Below are 20,982 nucleotides of genomic sequence, written 5' to 3'. Positions count from 1 at the left end.
GACTACTGCTAATTACATCTTTAATCAATCCCAGATAAGGTGAGTCTATATGAGGTTGACCACACATGCGCCGCTACCCCTGCAATGAGCTAGGATCTGGCAACATGTATAATATAGGAGTAGCAGACGAGCATGATCCACCTGATGGTTAGACCTACGTGAGGTCAGCCACTGATGCGCCGCTACCCCTGAGGACTAAGCTGGAGCGCCTCAGGAAAGTATGTCTTCCTTACCACATCCATCAAAGCAGGACACAGCAGCGCTTAACACTGCTGTTATGTGGCAGAAATTGGTGCGGCGGTGATAATCAACTATTTTAAAAAAGTTAACCCCTTTTTCCCCCCTTTTTAGGTGAATTCTGCGAGAAGAAGATTCCATTCTGCACGGCGGAATTCAACCCGTGCGCCAACGGCGCGGCGTGTACCGACCACACGAGCCACTACACCTGCAGCTGCCCCAAGGGCTACTCCGGACAGAACTGCACCGTCAATGCCGACGACTGCATCAACCACATGTGCCAGGTGGGGACTACTCTAGTGTTGTGACGTCACACAGTCGCGTTGATTTTAAAAGCAAAAATGGTGTGATTTTCGCGTGACTTCTTTTTCTCTTAAGCTGAGACGTCGTATTTTATATATTTTCCACATTTTGTTTTTAACAAAAAATAATGTTTTTGATAATCTGTCGATTTCATATGACGCTAACCATTCTATACTAGCGTGTAGTGACGTCATTTCAAACTCATGTTTAATGAAAACTAATGTTTATGTTGGATAAACTGATTCTGATTATGATGGAAACTGATTAATCATCCTCTTTTCTAGAACGGTGCAACCTGCGTAGACGGGTTAGAAGAGTACCGCTGCGCGTGTACAGCCGGCTATGCGGGGCGGTACTGCGAGGCTGCGCCCCACGCCGCGCTGGGGACCTCGCCCTGCGCGCACCACGACTGCGTGCACGGCGTCTGCTACCTGCCCTCGGGGGACATGCGGCTGCAGGTGTGTACACTGTCACACACACACACACACACACACACAGCCGCCCCGGGGACCTCGCCCTGCGCGCACCACGACTGCGTGCACGGCGTCTGCTACCTGCCCTCGGGGGACATGCGGCTGCAGGTGTGTACACTGTCACACACACACACACACACACACACACACACACAGCCGCCCCGGGGACCTCGCCCTGCGCGCACCACGACTGCGTGCACGGCGTCTGCTACCTGCCCTCGGGGGACATGCGGCTGCAGGTGTGTACACTGTCACACACACACACACACACACACACACACACACAGCCGCCCCGGGGACCTCGCCCTGCGCGCACCACGACTGCGTGCACGGCGTCTGCTACCTGCCCTCGGGGGACATGCGGCTGCAGGTGTGTACACTGTCACACACACACACACACACACACACAGCCGCCCCGGGGACCTCGCCCTGCGCGCACCACGACTGCGTGCACGGCGTCTGCTACCTGCCCTCGGGGGACATGCGGCTGCAGGTGTGTACACTGTCACACACACACACACACACACACACACACACACAGCCGCCCCGGGGACCTCGCCCTGCGCGCACCACGACTGCGTGCACGGCGTCTGCTACCTGCCCTCGGGGGACATGCGGCTGCAGGTGTGTACACTGTCACACACACACACACACACACACACAGCCGCCCCGGGGACCTCGCCCTGCGCGCACCACGACTGCGTGCACGGCGTCTGCTACCTGCCCTCGGGGGACATGCGGCTGCAGGTGTGTACACTGTCACACACACACACACACACACACACACACACACAGCCGCCCCGGGGACCTCGCCCTGCGCGCACCACGACTGCGTGCACGGCGTCTGCTACCTGCCCTCGGGGGACATGCGGCTGCAGGTGTGTACACTGTCACACACACACACACACACACACACAGCCGCCCCGGGGACCTCGCCCTGCGCGCACCACGACTGCGTGCACGGCGTCTGCTACCTGCCCTCGGGGGACATGCGGCTGCAGGTGTGTACACTGTCACACACACACACACACACACACACACACACACAGCCGCCCCGGGGACCTCGCCCTGCGCGCACCACGACTGCGTGCACGGCGTCTGCTACCTGCCCTCGGGGGACATGCGGCTGCAGGTGTGTACACTGTCACACACACACACACACACACACACAGCCGCCCCGGGGACCTCGCCCTGCGCGCACCACGACTGCGTGCACGGCGTCTGCTACCTGCCCTCGGGGGACATGCGGCTGCAGGTGTGTACACTGTCACACACACACACACACACACACACAGCCGCCCCGGGGACCTCGCCCTGCGCGCACCACGACTGCGTGCACGGCGTCTGCTACCTGCCCTCGGGGGACATGCGGCTGCAGGTGTGTACACTGTCACACACACACACACACACACACACAGCCGCCCCGGGGACCTCGCCCTGCGCGCACCACGACTGCGTGCACGGCGTCTGCTACCTGCCCTCGGGGGACATGCGGCTGCAGGTGTGTACACTGTCACACACACACACACACACACACACACACACACAGCCGCCCCGGGGACCTCGCCCTGCGCGCACCACGACTGCGTGCACGGCGTCTGCTACCTGCCCTCGGGGGACATGCGGCTGCAGGTGTGTACACTGTCACACACACACACACACACACACACACACACACAGCCGCCCCGGGGACCTCGCCCTGCGCGCACCACGACTGCGTGCACGGCGTCTGCTACCTGCCCTCGGGGGACATGCGGCTGCAGGTGTGTACACTGTCACACACACACACACACACACACACAGCCGCCCCGGGGACCTCGCCCTGCGCGCACCACGACTGCGTGCACGGCGTCTGCTACCTGCCCTCGGGGGACATGCGGCTGCAGGTGTGTACACTGTCACACACACACACACACACACACACAGCCGCCCCGGGGACCTCGCCCTGCGCGCACCACGACTGCGTGCACGGCGTCTGCTACCTGCCCTCGGGGGACATGCGGCTGCAGGTGTGTACACTGTCACACACACACACACACACACACACAGCCGCCCCGGGGACCTCGCCCTGCGCGCACCACGACTGCGTGCACGGCGTCTGCTACCTGCCCTCGGGGGACATGCGGCTGCAGGTGTGTACACTGTCACACACACACACACACACACACACACACACACACACAGCCGCCCCGGGGACCTCGCCCTGCGCGCACCACGACTGCGTGCACGGCGTCTGCTACCTGCCCTCGGGGGACATGCGGCTGCAGGTGTGTACACTGTCACACACACACACACACACACACACACACACACACACAGCCGCCCCGGGGACCTCGCCCTGCGAGCACATCCCGTTTCCCCCTTTGACTTCCCCTCTTCACTTCTGCCCTCTCACTCGCATCTCTTTCCTTCCCTCCATTTTCGCTCCCCCTTCATTGCCCTCATCCCCCCACTCTCTGACCCCTTCCTCCTTCCAATCTTTCCCTCTATCTGTCCGTCCCTTCCCGTCTCCCTTCACTCCCCTCTTTCCTTCCTTAGTCAGGCATTGAACCCTACCACTTTTCAAGATGTGCCTTTGAACGCCTCTATAATATTATCATATTTATACTGGTTTTGATCTGCCGCTTTGCTTGCGATCACAGTTCGATGACAATACCTATGTCCATTTCTGAACCCCCAGACAACGTGTGTACATTTCCTAACAATCAGTTATGTAGTTAATGCGTGAAAGCGTAACAAGCATTCGTATCTATAATATAAGTTAGGTTAGGTTACATTTGTTCAATATACATATTTTATTGAAATAAATGCTATTTTCTCTACAGGATGACATCATGGTGGAGCGTCCCCTGCTCGCCGCCTCTAACGACTACCTTTGTAAATGCGCTCCGGGGTACTCTGGTATGTACTCAACTGTTATTCCCCAAAAAAAAAACTTAAAGGTATGTGAAGTCTACCAATACGCACTTGGCCAGCTCGGTGGACTATGACCTAATCCTTCTCATTCTGAGAGGAGACCCGTGATCAGCAGTGGGACAGGAATGGGTTGATGATGATGATGATGATGATGATGTTATTCACCTGTAACTTAGATGTTCAGAAACTTATGTATGACGCTTTTTTTTAGAATCATTTTAGGGTTCCGTGCCCTAAGGGTAAAACGGAACCCTATTACCATAGATTAGTAAAAATTACTCAACTAAAAACAAATACTAACAAGAAAATGTAAGCAGTTTTGACAATTGAAATTGTCACTGTCATCTATTTCAGTGTTTGGAAAATATTTAAAAAATGTAGTTTTTAGATCATTTACGAATGAAACGATATTTCTCCGCACTTTTTCCTTCGATTTCGTGTTTTTACACGTCTTAACTGCACATGTAGGCATTGTTCCGCGTATTTGTCGGCGTATGAGTCTATGACATATTTCTAATTTTATAAAATCATAACATTTTTTTGCATAATGGATTAACATAATGGAACAAATCTATCGCAATTTCAGGTCGTCTCTGCGAATACCTAACGTCTCTGACATTCAACTACAACGACTCTATGGTAGAGTTGGAGCCTCTACGGACGGCACCACAGGCGAACGTGACTTTGGGTAAGTTTATATTAATCCTGGGCCAAGCTCAATCCAAATGGGCAAATCCCACGTAATCCCACCATGAACAAAGATGCGAGATTGAAAGTGGTAGAACCCTGGTGTTGTTTCGACTCCAGTACCACCGCAACACCTATTTCTGTTATAACAGCAGTGTGGCGCTGCTGTGTTCTGGTTTGAAGTGTGGTAAGGGACATACTTATCTGAGGCGTTCCAGCTTAGTACTCAGAGGTAGCGGCACTTATTTCCAACCTCAGGTAGGAATCTAATCCTATCTGGGATTGATTACAGCTGTCCATACGGCAGTAGCCTACCACCAGGTGAAGCATGCCCGTCTGCTGCTCCTATATTATATATAGAAAAAAATACATACGTATAATCTCCTACTTACAAATGTAACTATATAACAGGTACAATATGTTTGTCCCAGTGTTCAGCACGAGCCAGCACCACGGCGTGCTGATGTACTTCGGGGACAGCGAGCACCTCGCGGTGGAACTCTTCAACGGCAGGATCAGGATCAGCTATGATGTGGGGAACCATCCCACTTCCACCATGTATAGGTAGACTGAACATTTTCTTAAGTTTGTCTTTTTTGTAATCAGTTGGCTAAAACAACCATTTTATTAAAAACCTAACTAAAGAATAATAATCTTAGCTATGTGTATCTTGCAACCAACGGGCTAAATCAGTCATTTTATAAAATTGTTTCTTTCTTTAAAAAACATATAGTCAAAATAGCGCGCTATATAACAAGTTATGCTTTATTAAATACATTTTATTTGCTGCTACATACTGTATAACATGCTATCCGTTATAGAAATAGCGCGCTATATAAGACGTTATTTGTGATTAAACATATTTTATTTACACCTACATACCGAATAGCATGCTATCCGTTATAGAAATATTCCGTTATATTAAACGTTATCGTTATTTTAACCGTGTTTTATTGACAGCTACCAACCGTTTAGCATGCTATCAGTTATGAAAATAGCGCGCTATATTCGATGCTATTTATAATTTTAAATACATTTTCTTTCCAGCTACGAAATGGTCTCCGATGGCGCTTACCACAAGGCGGAGTTGTTGGCGGTTAAGAAGAACTTTACCTTACGTGTGGATGACGGTCCGGCCAGGTCTATTATAAATGAAGGTAGAGTAAATATTATTATAAAAACTTAATTTTAAATATTTTGGGCGTTTAGGAAAAAAAAGGAGTGACTTTTTTGGAAACCGACAGATGAAAATTGACACAATGAAGTTAGCTACTAAATATCTATTGTAACTTTCACAGAAACTCTTGTTTTACATACAGGGTCAATTTTTCAAATGAACCTTCTGGGCCGGAACTGAAATTATAAAGATTAGAGAAAAATACTGAAACTGCATCATTAATTTTATTAGTCTATTACTTTAGCTGGAAATCGAACAGGTTCATTTTGAAACAAAAAAAATCCTGATTTTTTTTCAACATTGGACGCTTCTATATAACGAATCTTCTATTCATAACGAATTATATAAGACAAACTGCTAATTTAGAAAAAAGAATTAAACAAAAAGGCTAATTTTAAAGAAAATATCATCATTTTTCCGTCATTTACGTCACCGTAACATTTTTATTCGACCGCGGCGATTAATAATAATTAATTTTTGAACGTGTATATGTATGTCTCATTTCTAACATACGAAATTAGCTCAGAATACTACTAGTCATTGTTCTGAGGAAATTAGATATATAGGTATAGATATATAGAGATAGAGATTTATTTATTTATTTGATTATTTATTAAAAAGTCGCACCAACAAGGTGAACACTGACGCATACAAATTATTTTGATAAAACATTGAGAGATTTTTTAAGTGCCACCTCAACTACAGGTGCGTACAGCTTGAGCAACTACATACTAAATAATATTTTATAGTTATGTTATAAAATGCTATTAGGAAAAAAAAATAAAAAATTAACAATATTCAATATCTATACGATATAATTATAAAGGACTATAGTAATATTTTTATAATTATATAACATTCAAATAATGATACCAAAACTAACATAACAAATCTCACTTCTAAAGAAATAAAGAAATAATTTAAAAAATAATTTTAATAAATATATTGTATATTGTTCCCAGGTACTAAAGAATACCTAAGGCTGGAACGCCCGATGTTCCTGGGAGGCGTGCCGGCTGACGTCGGCAAGGACGCCTTCAGCAAATGGCATCTGCGAAACATAACCAGTTTTAAAGGTAATCATAATAATATTAATATAATAATTATAATATAATTTGAATCTTACAACAAATTAGTTTGTCAATTCAGCTAGGTAATGCTGCTAGTATCTTGGGTACACTTCCTCGGGGCAGCGATCTTGGCTCATTTATTTTATTTATAATTTTTTTCTGTTAATCTTAGTAGTTTTTGTTTAAATATTGATTGATATTTTTATTGTACTGTAATAACATTAATCATAAATAATAAATGAAATTGGAATAAAGTGCATTTAAATCTTAATATTACAATTTGAATCTTGTTTTTGTCATAATTAGTATAAGAAAAAAAAATCCGATTGACTATTTGTAACTGTCTCCGCAGCCCTATATAACATTAATATGTTTCATTTTATTTCACATAAATATGTAAGTTAAAAATATTTAGCCCTGTATTTTTCAAGTGAGCTTTCAGGGATAATTCCGAAAGTATAAGGCAGCTAAAATGCTGAAAAGAGTTCGAGGCGCATTTTGATAAAAACTAAAACTGCATTAAACTATTTAATACCAAAACTGTACCTTATTTTAGCAAGTACAGATTAATATATTCAATTCTAATAATAATTCAGAAAATCCTTAGCCGGGAATTGAAGATCATTTTGAAAAAGAACACATTCTGTATTATAGCACCATCGGATTGTTTCGCTAATAAATATTAAATTTTAGAAATGTTATATGTCAAACAAAGAAAAAGGTTAATATTGAAGAATATATAATATTCATTTATACGTTTTTATTTTTATACCTAGACTGGGAGATACTGTCATACATTTTACGCCTGGAGTAGGAGGTACAATTTCATATCTAGTGCCTGGAGTAGGAGGCACAATTTCATATATCTTATGCCTTGAGTAAGAGGTACAATTTCATATATTTAGTGCCTGAAGTAGAAGGTACAATTACATATATTATATGCCTCGAGTAGGACGTACAATTACATATATTATATGCCCCTAGTTCGAGGTACAATAACATATATGCCCCTAGTAGGAAGTACAATTTCATTTGTATTATACCGGGAGTAGGAGGTACAATTTCATATAATTTATGCCTTGCGTAGGACTCACAAAATCTTTTTTTTTAGCTAATAACACTTCGTACGCAGATTTTTTCTATGTGAACACTTCGACTACTGCGTTTTAGTTCGAAAGGGTTAGCAAAATTGTGTTTGGGGGTCAAGGATTGGGGGCCCGGGGAAGGATCGCTCTGTCCGCCTCTCCACGACCCTCAGTCCGCTAGACATTGACATTGACATCTAACATGTTATCCCCAGGGTGTCTGAAGGAGGCCTGGATCAACCACAAGCGTGTGGACTTCGTGAATGCTGCCCGCAGTATCCGCACCGCAGCCGGCTGCGGCGGCGACGAGCCGCTCTCCGCCGCCGCACCGCACGTGCTGCAGGAGGACTCCGCCGTCACCAGTGTTAGTCACTCACTCACTCACTCACTCACTCACTCACTGCTCTCCGCCGCCGCACCGCACGTGCTGCAGGAGGACTCCGCCGTCACCAGTGTTAGTCACTCACTCACTCACTCACTCACTCACTCACTGCTCTCCGCCGCCGCACCGCACGTGCTGCAGGAGGACTCCGCCGTCACCAGTGTTAGTCACTCACTCACTCACTCACTCACTCACTCACTCACTCACTCACTCACTCACTCACTGCTCTCCGCCGCCGCACCGCACGTGCTGCAGGAGGACTCCGCCGTCACCAGTGTTAGTCACTCACTCACTCACTCACTCACTCACTCACTCACTGCTCTCCGCCGCCGCACCGCACGTGCTGCAGGAGGACTCCGCCGTCACCAGTGTTAGTCACTCACTCACTCACTCACTCACTCACTCACTCACTCACTCACTCACTCACTCACTGCTCTCCGCCGCCGCACCGCACGTGCTGCAGGAGGACTCCGCCGTCACCAGTGTTAGTCACTCACTCACTCACTCACTCACTCACTCACTGCTCTCCGCCGCCGCACCGCACGTGCTGCAGGAGGACTCCGCCGTCACCAGTGTTAGTCACTCACTCACTCACTCACTCACTCACTCACTCACTCACTCACTGCTCTCCGCCGCCGCACCGCACGTGCTGCAGGAGGACTCCGCCGTCACCAGTGTTAGTCACTCACTCACTCACTCACTCACTCACTCACTCACTCACTGCTCTCCGCCGCCGCACCGCACGTGCTGCAGGAGGACTCCGCCGTCACCAGTGTTAGTCACTCACTCACTCACTCGCTCACTCACTCACTCACTGCTCTCCGCCGCCGCACCGCACGTGCTGCAGGAGGACTCCGCCGTCACCAGTGTTAGTCACTCACTCACTCACTCGCTCACTCACTCACTCACTGCTCTCCGCCGCCGCACCGCACGTGCTGCAGGAGGACTCCGCCGTCACCAGTGTTAGTCACTCACTCACTCACTCACTCACTCACTGCTCTCCGCCGCCGCACCGCACGTGCTGCAGGAGGACTCCGCCGTCACCAGTGTTAGTCACTCACTCACTCACTCACTCACTCACTCACTCACTCACTGCTCTCCGCCGCCGCACCGCACGTGCTGCAGGAGGACTCCGCCGTCACCAGTGTTAGTCACTCACTCACTCACTCACTCACTCACTCACTCACTCACTCACTCACTCACTCACTCACTCACTCACTCACTGCTCTCCGCCGCCGCACCGCACGTGCTGCAGGAGGACTCCGCCGTCACCAGTGTTAGTCACTCACTCACTCACTCACTCACTCACTCACTCACTCACTCACTCACTCACTCACTCGACTCACTCACTCACTCACTCACTCACTCACTGCTCTCCGCCGCCGCACCGCACGTGCTGCAGGAGGACTCCGCCGTCACCAGTGTTAGTCACTCACTCACTCACTCACTCACTCACTCACTGCTCTCCGCCGCCGCACCGCACGTGCTGCAGGAGGACTCCGCCGTCACCAGTGTTAGTCACTCACTCACTCACTCACTCACTCACTCACTCACTCACTCACTCACTCACTCGACTCACTCACTCACTCACTCACTCACTCACTGCTCTCCGCCGCCGCACCGCACGTGCTGCAGGAGGACTCCGCCGTCACCAGTGTTAGTCACTCACTCACTCACTCACTCACTCACTCACTCACTGCTCTCCGCCGCCGCACCGCACGTGCTGCAGGAGGACTCCGCCGTCACCAGTGTTAGTCACTCACTCACTCACTCACTCACTCACTCACTCACTGCTCTCCGCCGCCGCACCGCACGTGCTGCAGGAGGACTCCGCCGTCACCAGTGTTAGTCACTCACTCACTCACTCACTCACTCACTCACTGCTCTCCGCCGCCGCACCGCACGTGCTGCAGGAGGACTCCGCCGTCACCAGTGTTAGTTAAAACGTCACCGATTCACTCACTTAACTCCTCTACTCACTCACTCATTCATTCACCTACTCTTTCCCTCATGTACTTACTAACACATACTCACATACCCACTCTATCATTCACTTACACATGCTTACCCACTCACTCACATATATGGTTAAAGACTTTATTTCCCTTAAGAATATTGACAATTCACTTACATAGAAAACTCAATCTTAAAACTATTCTATGCCACCTAGCGTAAGTAACATGATATAAATAAATGAATAAATTAATGAATGATGAATGAATGAATGATATACACACACATACTCACTCACCTTCACACCAATACTCTACCAATCTCGTCCCCAGGACCCGTGTGTGCCGAACCCGTGCGCCCGCGGCGGCCGCTGCGTGCGCGAGGAGGGCTCCGCCTCCGACTACACGTGTCGCTGCCGGGCCGGGACCGCGGGCCCCCAGTGCGAACTCCGGGCCTCACTCGGTAATCAAATGTTTATTTAACAATTACATTTCTTTATTTATTAAAAACATACTTAAAATATGTACCAACCAACATTAATTACATCGTTTAAACATTTTAATCACATCAATTCTATTTTAATCAATCAATCAATTTTAATCACCCTTTGGTAAAATTTCCTTTTGTCCTGCACTGGTTAAGATTCTTTTAAAAAATATATCTCCTGCACAGATTTCCATGACAATGATGTCATTGGAAAGCTAAGTTTTTAAGCTTTAAGAAAATACAATTTTGTAACAAAAATACATCTGCGTTTTCAAAAGCAGCGGCTCTGAATGCGCGCTTGGAGAGTGAGTCAATTCGCTTGCATGCGAGTGTATAATGTTAATGTTTCTTAATTTTTTTTTAGAAACATATACATTTCAATTTCTCAAAAAAGGGACATACTAACATACATACAAAAAAAAACAATAATTATTATAAATAAAATAAATAAATTTAAATAAAAAAAAAATAAGAACGAGCTTTAATGTGTAATAAAGTGGTAAATATAATTTAATACAATGAATAATAATTATACAAGCTAATAGATAATGTTTTTCAAGCGTAAAGCTTAAAATACATTACCCTCAACAGGTAAAAACTATTCTAATTATATGTGTTATAGGTGGCGCTCCAGTGATAACTCAGAATAAGTTGCCACCCAGAAAGATTATCAGCAACGTACAGGCATCGCCAGGTAAAAGATAGATTTCTTTTTATCTTTTTTACCACGCTTTTATTAGTTAAACCTGTATGTATGTATGTAACGGAATCTTTGAACTCGATTTTTACCCACTTTGAACAGTCCGATTAATTTAAAATTTTGAACAATTATCAAGAACACTATAATTATCTATCTTTCTACTCTAATGATGCTTCCACACACTCGGCACTTGCAAACTCCAAATATCTACAAATACACGAATGTGTGGACGTGTCCAAGCGCAGCGTCACATGTTTTATCTATCCCTCGGGAACGGTACTGTTTTTTGTGATAAAAGCTACCCTATGTCATTTTCTGCACCCCTGACAACGTGTGTACATTTCATGACAATCATGTAGTTAAGACGTGACAGTGTAACACACAAACACACAAGTTTTTATCAACATAACTTACGATTTAAAAAATCACTATTTGACATATTTTTTTAGTAATTATTTTGAACAAAAACACATATTGGGTTTATTGATCTTTATTTAATAATATAATGTTATAATTATGCTTAAATATGTATGATATGTTTTCCAGCTGCGCCTGCGCATAAGCCGTCATCAGAAATGGTTCCCGCGCAGCCAGCGCCCCCTAGCGGCGGTTGTAGAAAGGTACAAAATTATTTTATAAATTAATTGGCATTTTTGATAATTATGATTAAGCAATGATAGCTTAGTGGTTGGAGGTGGTAGAACCCTCTATCGTTTGACTTCGGTGGTACCATCGTCACATCTGTTTCTGTTATAACAGCGGTGTGTTATGTTATAACAACTGTTTTTATGGTTTGAAGTGGTAAAAGACATACTTATCCAAGGCGTTCCGACTTAGTCATCAGTGGCAACGCTTGTGGCTAACTTCAGGTAGGAGTCATCTTACTTGACGTTGATAACAGATGTTGATACGGCAGTAGCTTACCATCAGGTGGAGTATACTCGTCTACTATTTTGTAACTGTGAACAATCGAAAATTATTATTACATTATTATTATTATTGGAACTGTGTTATATCGAAAATTGTGATTTAAAAACTCATGTTTTAATATGTAACGAGCACTTAAGATACGCGGTCGTTATTTTGCCAATATTTCGATACTTTTTCCGTTTTTTTTTGCTAATATTGTAAAAACATTCCATTCAGGATGCAACGCGAGAGTTCGTAACAGAGGGTAGTTGTATTTGGTGATACTTCTAATTTTTTTTACTAATATTTCGAAAACTACCCCCCTCCCCCCCAGGAAGCGACGCGAGAGTACGTGAGAGTATTTGGTGATATTTCTAAATTTTTTGACTAATATTTCGAAAACTACTCCCTCCTCCCCATATCCAAAATATTTTTACTAATTAATCGAAGTCTACCCCTTCAGGAAGCAACGCGAGAGTACGTGACGGAGGGTAGTTGTCGGTCGCGGCGGCCGGTGCGCGGCGCGCGCTGCGGCAAGCCCAGCAGTGGGGGCAGTGGGCAACCCTGCGGCCGCGCCATGTGCTGTGCGCCACGGAAGACCAAGAAACGAAAGGTGGGTGGGGGTAACGTAACGATCGAAATTCCAAAAGTACCTATACACCCAAACGGTTATAGGTAGCTAAGCACCACTAGCATCATAATTAAATGAAAAGACAGATTGAATGAAATTAGAAGGTGGTAGAACCCTTTGTGGTTCGACTCCGGCACCACCGCCACATCTGTTTCTGTTATAACAGCAGTGTTAGCCGCTGCTGTGTTCCGGTTTAAAGGGTGTGGTAAGAGAGACAGACTTTTCCGAGGCGTTCCAGCTTAGTCCTCAGGAGTAGCGGCGCATCTACGGCCGACCTCAGGTTAGAATATCTCTATCTGGACTTGATTACAAATGTCCATGGGCGGCAGTAACCACTTACCATCAGGTGGACTGCATGCTCGTCTGCTACTCGTATACTATAAAAAAAATATGTATAAATCAGCGAAACAATAACGGTCCCCAGAATCATACGTATTTGTCAACGAAAAAGTTTGACACATTTGTGATATTGTAACATCAAATAAAGTTTGTTCACTGGAAGGCCTCAATTCTAATTTCCGCTGCAGGCCTCCGAAGACCTTAGTCCGCCACTGACTTTATCCTACCTTATTTTAAGCTATATTTTCTCGCCCTTTCGTAGGTTATGCAAATATTAAAATAAGAAAACAACAATACTTATAAAAGACATATAATTTTTTTTCAGATTCGTCTAGTGTGTGCGGACGGCACGAAATACACCAAAGATATAGAAATAGTGCGCAAGTGTGCGTGCGGCAAGAAGTGTCCGCGGAGCTCCCCCTTCCTGCACTAAACTAAACTAAACTTAGCTATGTACCCGACTAAACTTAGTTTGTATACTGTAAACCCTAGAAATATCCGGTATTTTAGTCATTTTTATGGTATTTATCTCGAATATTGGGACGTTTTTTGGTTAATTATCTGTGAATTAAAAAATGTCTACTGATGAAAAATGTGTATGGCAAATTTTTATGGGTGAAAATGTACTTGTAACCAACTTTATAAAATGTATGTAGAATTGAAAAAAACGAAAATAGCTACATTCTCTTTTGAAGCACGTAATTATCCATATTTTTGATATTCCGAGATATAAACATAGTCGAAATATTCGATAATAATGGAAATGTTAACAAAATGGAAAAATAATCAAAATTTTCTTTGCTGGCGAAAAACATTTATTTATTAAAGAAATCTTAAATGTTTATTAACTAAATAACTTGCATTATTTTCTAGTACCAAAAATTATTAGAAAATTATCGCCATTAAACATTTAATTTTGTTTATTTTTCAGTTTTACTAATACATGTAGGTTATTTGAATCTCAAATGGAGCAAGTGACGCCATGTAGTTCCAGTATTTTGGTCACAAAAAATATTTTGGAAATCAATCATTCTTCAAAGTTAGAATATTCCCGCGAGAGGGCGTTCAAGACTTTAAAATAATAGGATCGGATTACTTTTATATTTTACTTTTAATAGTGTCATTTCTTCGATAATACAATATTTTATATTTATTTTATGAAACATGATATCGGCCTAATCCATAGAGTAGACAATTTATAGAATTACTTCGCAAAAATAGATAATTTCGTTTACAAATGATTTCGGAAAACTCTCTTAATTGTACAATACTCAGTGTGGGGAATATAAAAACTCAATTATATAAATCATTTCTAAACAGAATAAAATTTACCCATACAAAAAAATAATTTTAATTTTTCCCGCACTTGACGTTCTCAAAACTTATGTATTTTTTAATAACTCCTAATTTTAAAGTCATTTCAAACCTAATTAATTTAAAAAAAAAGTAATCTGTAAAAAAACTAATTCAGAAATGCGCCCGTTTAGTTAAATATATAACATTTGTATATCTATCCAAATACCAATTTCAAAACGAAATATTTATTTAAAACATTGACCAGATTTGAAAATTTTCAATCTGAAGCCTAAAACTTTTGTACTAGTATTTTGTAACGTGTAGCGTAAAAATATATCCCTTAGGTTAAGATATTAATATACTCTGTGTTTAAAACAAGTAATTTATGCATTTAATATTAGTTTCGTTTTAAATTTTAAATTATTACGCCCAGAGGCTTAGTCATTTTTTATCTGTAGCGTTTAAGCGAAATAGCTAATATTTTATCTGTACACGAAATCGCGCCATCGTAGCTAGCGACATCTAGTTCGCGCCAAAAACAGATTAATAATAACCAATAATAAAATAATTGTTTGGATTTAATATTTTATTAATTATTGTGTTCATTTGGTGTAATTATAAAATATTTATCGTTTTCGAGTTATTTAATAGATATTTAATCGTTAAGTTAGTAATAGTTTATTATATTTATAAGTCAGTGTTGCCATTTTAAGTCTGAAATCTCGAATTTTTTCAATATAATTTTACGAGCCCACGAGTAAATAGGATAATATTCAAAATAAAATACAATACAATATTCTTTAATTTTGTTAGACGCATAAAGCGTACCAACTTAGTCTTCAGGAGTAGCGTATCTGTAGCCAACCTCAGGTAGGACTACAATATTATCTGGGGTTGACTACAGCTGTCCATACTGCAGTAGCTTACCATCAGGTGGAGCATGCTCGTCTGCTACTCCTATATCATTTTGATACGCGTTTGTCAGTGAGAACCTTAAATCTAGATGTCAATATAGCTATTTACAAATTCAACTAAATTATTATTTCGTCGTTGCAAACTTAACTTAACTTCGTACACACGCTTAGTACTTCATCATCATCATTTCAGCCTTTATTATTCCACTGCTGGACATAGGCCTCCCCTAAGGTGTGCCACAACACTCGGTCATCCGCTGCCCTCATCCAACCACTACCACCAGCCCTCTTAAGGTCGTCGGTCCAGCGCGCTAAGTACTTGCAAATTCCAAACCTCTACAAATACGAACGTGTGTACGCGTCGCAAACGCATGTGGCAAATTCGCTTTGATTTGCTAAACAAACAATACTTCATTAGATTGGTTTTAACGCTTGAAATGTACACAAATAAAGGCAAACGCACTATCCATACGTTTGTATTTGTAACTGTTTGTTGAGGTTTGGTAAGCGTGTTATAATACACTTAAATAAAAACACTGACTTTATTTCTACTGATATGTTTTTTCATTAAAGTAATTTATAAAATTCAAATTATCTTTCAATCGTATATACAGGGTGAATCTCCATAAAGTGCACATATTGAAACAGGTAAAATTAAACCGCATTTTGTCGACAAAAAAAAATATTAAAAAAATTAAAAAAAAATTTTTTTGGGTTTTACGACCTTTTGAATTTTTTTTTTGGAATTGTGCACCTGAAGTAAATAAATCGCTATAACTTTTAAACTAAGAGGGTTATCAGGTTCAAACAAAAATAACAATGATTGCCAATGATAGGCCGTACTGATCCATGAAAAAAAAATAAAAAAAAAATCATCTTCCCAGGAAAAAAATGTCAGATTAGTGCAAAAAAGCACTTTTTTTTAAGTAAAATTTTCAGTAATCATCAATTTCCTCAAAATAATCTAGGCATTTTATTTTTTTATTATTATTTAATGCAATTCTACGTCGTATTAGCTTTCAAACACTAAAAAAACCACGCCTCTAACTCAAGTATAAAGTTTGCTAGGAACGTTTAAAAAAAGACACGACGCACGTGCGCCCTAATAAAACTGGTATAGTCCGACCCATAATTAGATGTCCAAAATATAAACAAAGGAAACTATCAAAAATATGTTTCAATGGTAAATTCATGGTAGTTTCTTATTTTTGACGATATTAAAGTGATAAAACAGTAATAAAATAAATCTTTAATAATTAAAAAAAAACACTAGTTTGTATTAAAAATGTTATTTATTACCAACACCCTTAAGAACTGCCTTTGTTTAAGCGCTCGTAGGAAACTTTATACTTAAGTTAGAGGCATGCTTTTTTTAGTGTTTGAAAGCTAATACGACGTAGAATTACATTAAATAATAAAAATAAAATAAAAATCCTAGATTATTTTGAGGAAATTCACGATTACTGAAATTTAACCTAAAAAAATTGCTTTCTTCACACTAATCTGACTATTTTTTTCTGGGAAGATAAACTTTTTTGTTTTTTTTTTTTCATGGATCAGTACGGCCTATAATTGGCATTCATTGTAATTTTTCTTTGAACATGATAACTCTTTTAGTTCAAAAGTTATAGCGATTTATTTACTTTAGGTGCACAATTCCAAAAAAAAAACTTCAAAAGGTCGTAAAACCCAAAAAAAAAAAAAAAAAATATTTTTTTTATTTTTTTTGTCGACAAAATGCGGTTTAATTTTACCTGTTTCAATATGTGCACTTTATGGAGATTCACCCTGTATATTGTTTTTATTATTTCAGTTATTTGCTTGTTTTATTTTTTAACAAAGTTATTATTCATATTTGTCAAAAGTTATTTTTAGTATTCAATTCTTTTTTAAATTTTCTTAAGAAATATATTGTTACATACGAATTTTTAAGTTTGCAACGACGATATCTTTAAAATGTATGTTGAAATAATGAAATCTTTATTGAAACAACGGGCTATTTTAAAGATTTTACATTACACCAACAATCACTGCCGAATATTGTATATCAATACTTAAATTACAATTTTCTTGCCAATGTAACTTATAAATAAATATTTTACATATCCTTAGATTTTTAGTACGCTTATATTTACGTAAATATACATTTACTTGTATTATTATAGTCCGCGCCAAACTGCTAGTCCGCTCTGAAGTTGATGCGAGCAGGTGTAGTCATACAATTTGTTATGGCGACGTGATTCATTTCTATATTCAGAGCGGACTAGCAGTTTTACGCGGCCTATACTATCGTTTCTAAAGTTTTGTTACGTAAGATTTTTAGCTAACTTTCTCGAACTTTCTCGATCTTTCTTTTCCTTACAATATGCGAATAATATTTCTTGATATAAATGTGTTATAACTATATTCTGTTATATTCTTGCCAAAAATACTAGTGTTTATGTTCGAGAAAATGCCATATTTTCATCAAGACCCAATGCTGCCTAACTAAAACATCGTATGTATTATTCGGTGCAACGTAGACGAAGTACTCAAATAGACTCCTTATACACTCTTCTCTTATATCAAAACTTATATAATTTGAACGTGTAACTCGTATTTTTCTTTTTTTTATGTCATTATCTAAGACCATTCTAATTTATTGAAGTAAATGAACCAGATCATATTTCAAACGACACTTACTTTTATATTAATATAATTGGATACGCTGTGCGTTTTTAAAAATAATAATTATTTTAGGAGTCTACTTGTTTAGTTCGTCTGTAATTTAGACCAAACTATTAAATCATTCTTACAGCGTCGGACTAGAGGAAAGTTTCCTTTTGACAAAAAGTAAAATGCGAAAGACACGTAGGAAAATAATCGGGAAATAGGTCATATTTCTTCTTGGAAAATATGGACAGTAATGGGTTGATAATGTCGATAGAAGGGCTGAAAGAAAATCTTTCTTTAGCCTTCAAGGGATGGGCGCTGTACAGCATTTAAAAATAATCCTCAGTAAGAAATCAATCTATAGTACCACAAATCGGATTCTTATCCTATCTAGGATAGATTATACGCTAGTAACCTAGTACTATCAACTGCATTGCATATTTTAAAATAAATAGAAATTAATTTGAAGGTCTAACTTTGGTCTAAAAACACCGACATTTTTTTTGACTGAAATTTTGTAAAAACATATTTATTGCCATTATGTTGCTATCAGCTTGTAAATTTTGTAGATTAAGGATTTTTGTATAGATAATTAATTTAGCTTAGAGATTATTGTAATATTAGTGTTTTATTTCATTTTTAATGCATTCCTTTATTTATTTTTCTACCATTTGGTAGCTGTGGTATTTCATAGACAACGCATCGTCGACCTAATTATATATTTATATCAGTATTAATGGTTTGTTAATAATAATGATTTATAATATTTTAGCTGGAAAAATGGCGGAAATCTGATCATTATTTATGATTTTACTATAAGAAAAATCTGTTTTTTTATTCCACAAGTTTTAATAATTATTTGCTATAATTGTTACAGCATCGGGTTTAATGATTATTTTTAACATATTAAAAAAGGTTTTTTTTATTTTACTTTCGGCATTTTATGTCTTATTATAGTCCAAAATAAAAAAAAAAAAAACTAACTTTGAATTTTTTATAAAATGATTTTTATAATTATGAAAATAATACGGCATCAATAAAGCATTGATTTTTTACGTATCTAAAAACATTGATAGCGCTAAAACTCGACAATAGCTACAAAAACATAAAAAAAGAGAAAAATGCACTGTAACGTTTTCTTTTTGTAGAACGCGCTATCTTTTTATGAGTTATAGAAACTCATTTTTTGGTGCAAATTTGTAAATTAGAGCGCTTTTGATCTAATAGACACAAATTAGTTCAAAAGCGCCATCTCTTGACAAGCAGCGGGAACTAACCACATACAATATTTGATCAGATTTTCGCCAGTTTTCCTTTAGCTTAAGATAAATGTTAAATTCTCGTAAGTCTTAAGTTACGCGTACCTTACGATGTTTTGAGCGACGCTTGCTTATTATTGATAAATAAAATAACTATACCTTATGAACTTTATAATTTATTTAATGTAATAAAGAGGATGTTAGATATTGTAGTGTTTTATTTTTTATTTTAAAGATGGTTGAACTCTTTGTGGTTCAACTCCGGTGGCACTACCGCCACACCTATTTCTGTCTATTAACAGTAGTGTCAAGCGCTGCTGTGTTCTGGTTTAAAGGGTGTGGTAAGGAAGACAGTTTTCCGAAGCGTTCCAGCTTAGTCCTCAGGGGTAGCGGCGTAGTAGTGGACGACCTCAGAAAGGTAACTAATCTTATCTGTGGTTGATGGCAGTAGCCACTTACCATCAGGTGGACTGCATGCTCGTCTGCTACTCCTATATTATATATTAAAAAAAAACTTAAATACTTTTATTCGTCATGAAAATTTTATATGAAATTCGTACATTATCACACGAAATATGGTATATGTCACAACCAAGAAAATATTTCAGTTCCTGCATGGCGCAAAGGGTTCCGGGTTCGAACCCGGGCCAAACATATCTGAATGATGAATTTGTATATCTGTCCTGAGTCTATTGTGTGTGTGCATGGCACCCACGACACAGGAAACCTAGTGGGGCTGCGAATTTAGAAAGAGGAAAATTATAAAAAAATAAGACAATTGCAACACAATTTTCATTAATATAATTTAGGGGTGTGCGAATATCGTTCGAATCGAATCGAATCGAATATCAATATTCGATTCGAAATTCGAATCGAATAATTCGAATTTTCGAATTATTCGAAATTCTTCGAATAATTCGAAAAATTTCGAATAATCCGAAAAATTTCGAATAATTCGAAAAATTTCGAATAATTTGAAAGTTTTCGAATAATTCGCGAATTAAGGGGGTATTCTAGTCTAGAAGCATGAATTTCAGGTAATTTTTTGAAGTGCCGTAAAAAAAGTAAGGGTGTGCGAATAATTCAGTATCGTATTTACGAGTATTATTTTTGAACAAAAATTTGTAGCAGATTTTCAAATCTTGATTTTTCATAATACTTTATTTGCTATAATATAATTTTTATTATTTCATTATTTAAAAAAAAAAACTATATTAATTGTTCTATTTGTGTAACTATATGGTTTAAATAAAATGTATATTGATTATTGACTGTTAAATTTTTATTCGAAAATTGAAAGTAAGAAACCCTGAAAAAATTCGAATTATTCGAAATTTTTCGAATTATTCGGGAACTTTCGAATAATTCGAATTTTCGAATTATTCGATTCGAGTTTCGAATCGAATATTAATATTAATATTCGATTCGGAACGAATAATTCGTAAGTTCGAATTATTCGCACACCCCTAATATAATTTAATTATAGTACTTTTCTATTTCATACTACTTTCAT

The 20,982-nt window shown here is 40.4% G+C and overlaps 1 protein-coding gene across 1 annotated transcript in view; it reads left to right on the top strand.

Moving 5' to 3' along the window:
- sli (slit guidance ligand) overlaps nucleotides 1-15,635 on the top strand; it is a 147,837-nt gene extending 132,202 nt beyond the window's left edge. Inside the window, exons 26-38 of the mRNA XM_073087123.1 lie at nucleotides 352-521; nucleotides 825-998; nucleotides 3,839-3,914; nucleotides 4,516-4,617; nucleotides 5,048-5,180; nucleotides 5,664-5,773; nucleotides 6,756-6,869; nucleotides 8,164-8,312; nucleotides 10,616-10,745; nucleotides 11,392-11,463; nucleotides 12,016-12,089; nucleotides 12,842-12,991; nucleotides 13,674-15,635. Of these exons, the coding sequence (XP_072943224.1) occupies nucleotides 352-521; nucleotides 825-998; nucleotides 3,839-3,914; nucleotides 4,516-4,617; nucleotides 5,048-5,180; nucleotides 5,664-5,773; nucleotides 6,756-6,869; nucleotides 8,164-8,312; nucleotides 10,616-10,745; nucleotides 11,392-11,463; nucleotides 12,016-12,089; nucleotides 12,842-12,991; nucleotides 13,674-13,781 (1,562 nt within the window). The 3' untranslated portion in view covers nucleotides 13,782-15,635. The remainder of the gene's footprint in view (nucleotides 1-351; nucleotides 522-824; nucleotides 999-3,838; nucleotides 3,915-4,515; nucleotides 4,618-5,047; nucleotides 5,181-5,663; nucleotides 5,774-6,755; nucleotides 6,870-8,163; nucleotides 8,313-10,615; nucleotides 10,746-11,391; nucleotides 11,464-12,015; nucleotides 12,090-12,841; nucleotides 12,992-13,673) is intronic.
- The last annotated feature ends 5,347 nt before the right edge of the window (nucleotides 15,636-20,982 follow it).

The sequence above is a fragment of the Epargyreus clarus genome, unplaced genomic scaffold, assembly GCF_041222505.1.
Source record: "Epargyreus clarus isolate Ecla_fem2 unplaced genomic scaffold, WU_Ecla_fem_2.2 ptg000025l, whole genome shotgun sequence".
NCBI lineage: Eukaryota > Metazoa > Arthropoda > Insecta > Lepidoptera > Hesperiidae > Epargyreus > Epargyreus clarus.
This window is presented reverse-complemented; position numbering and strand designations above follow the sequence as displayed.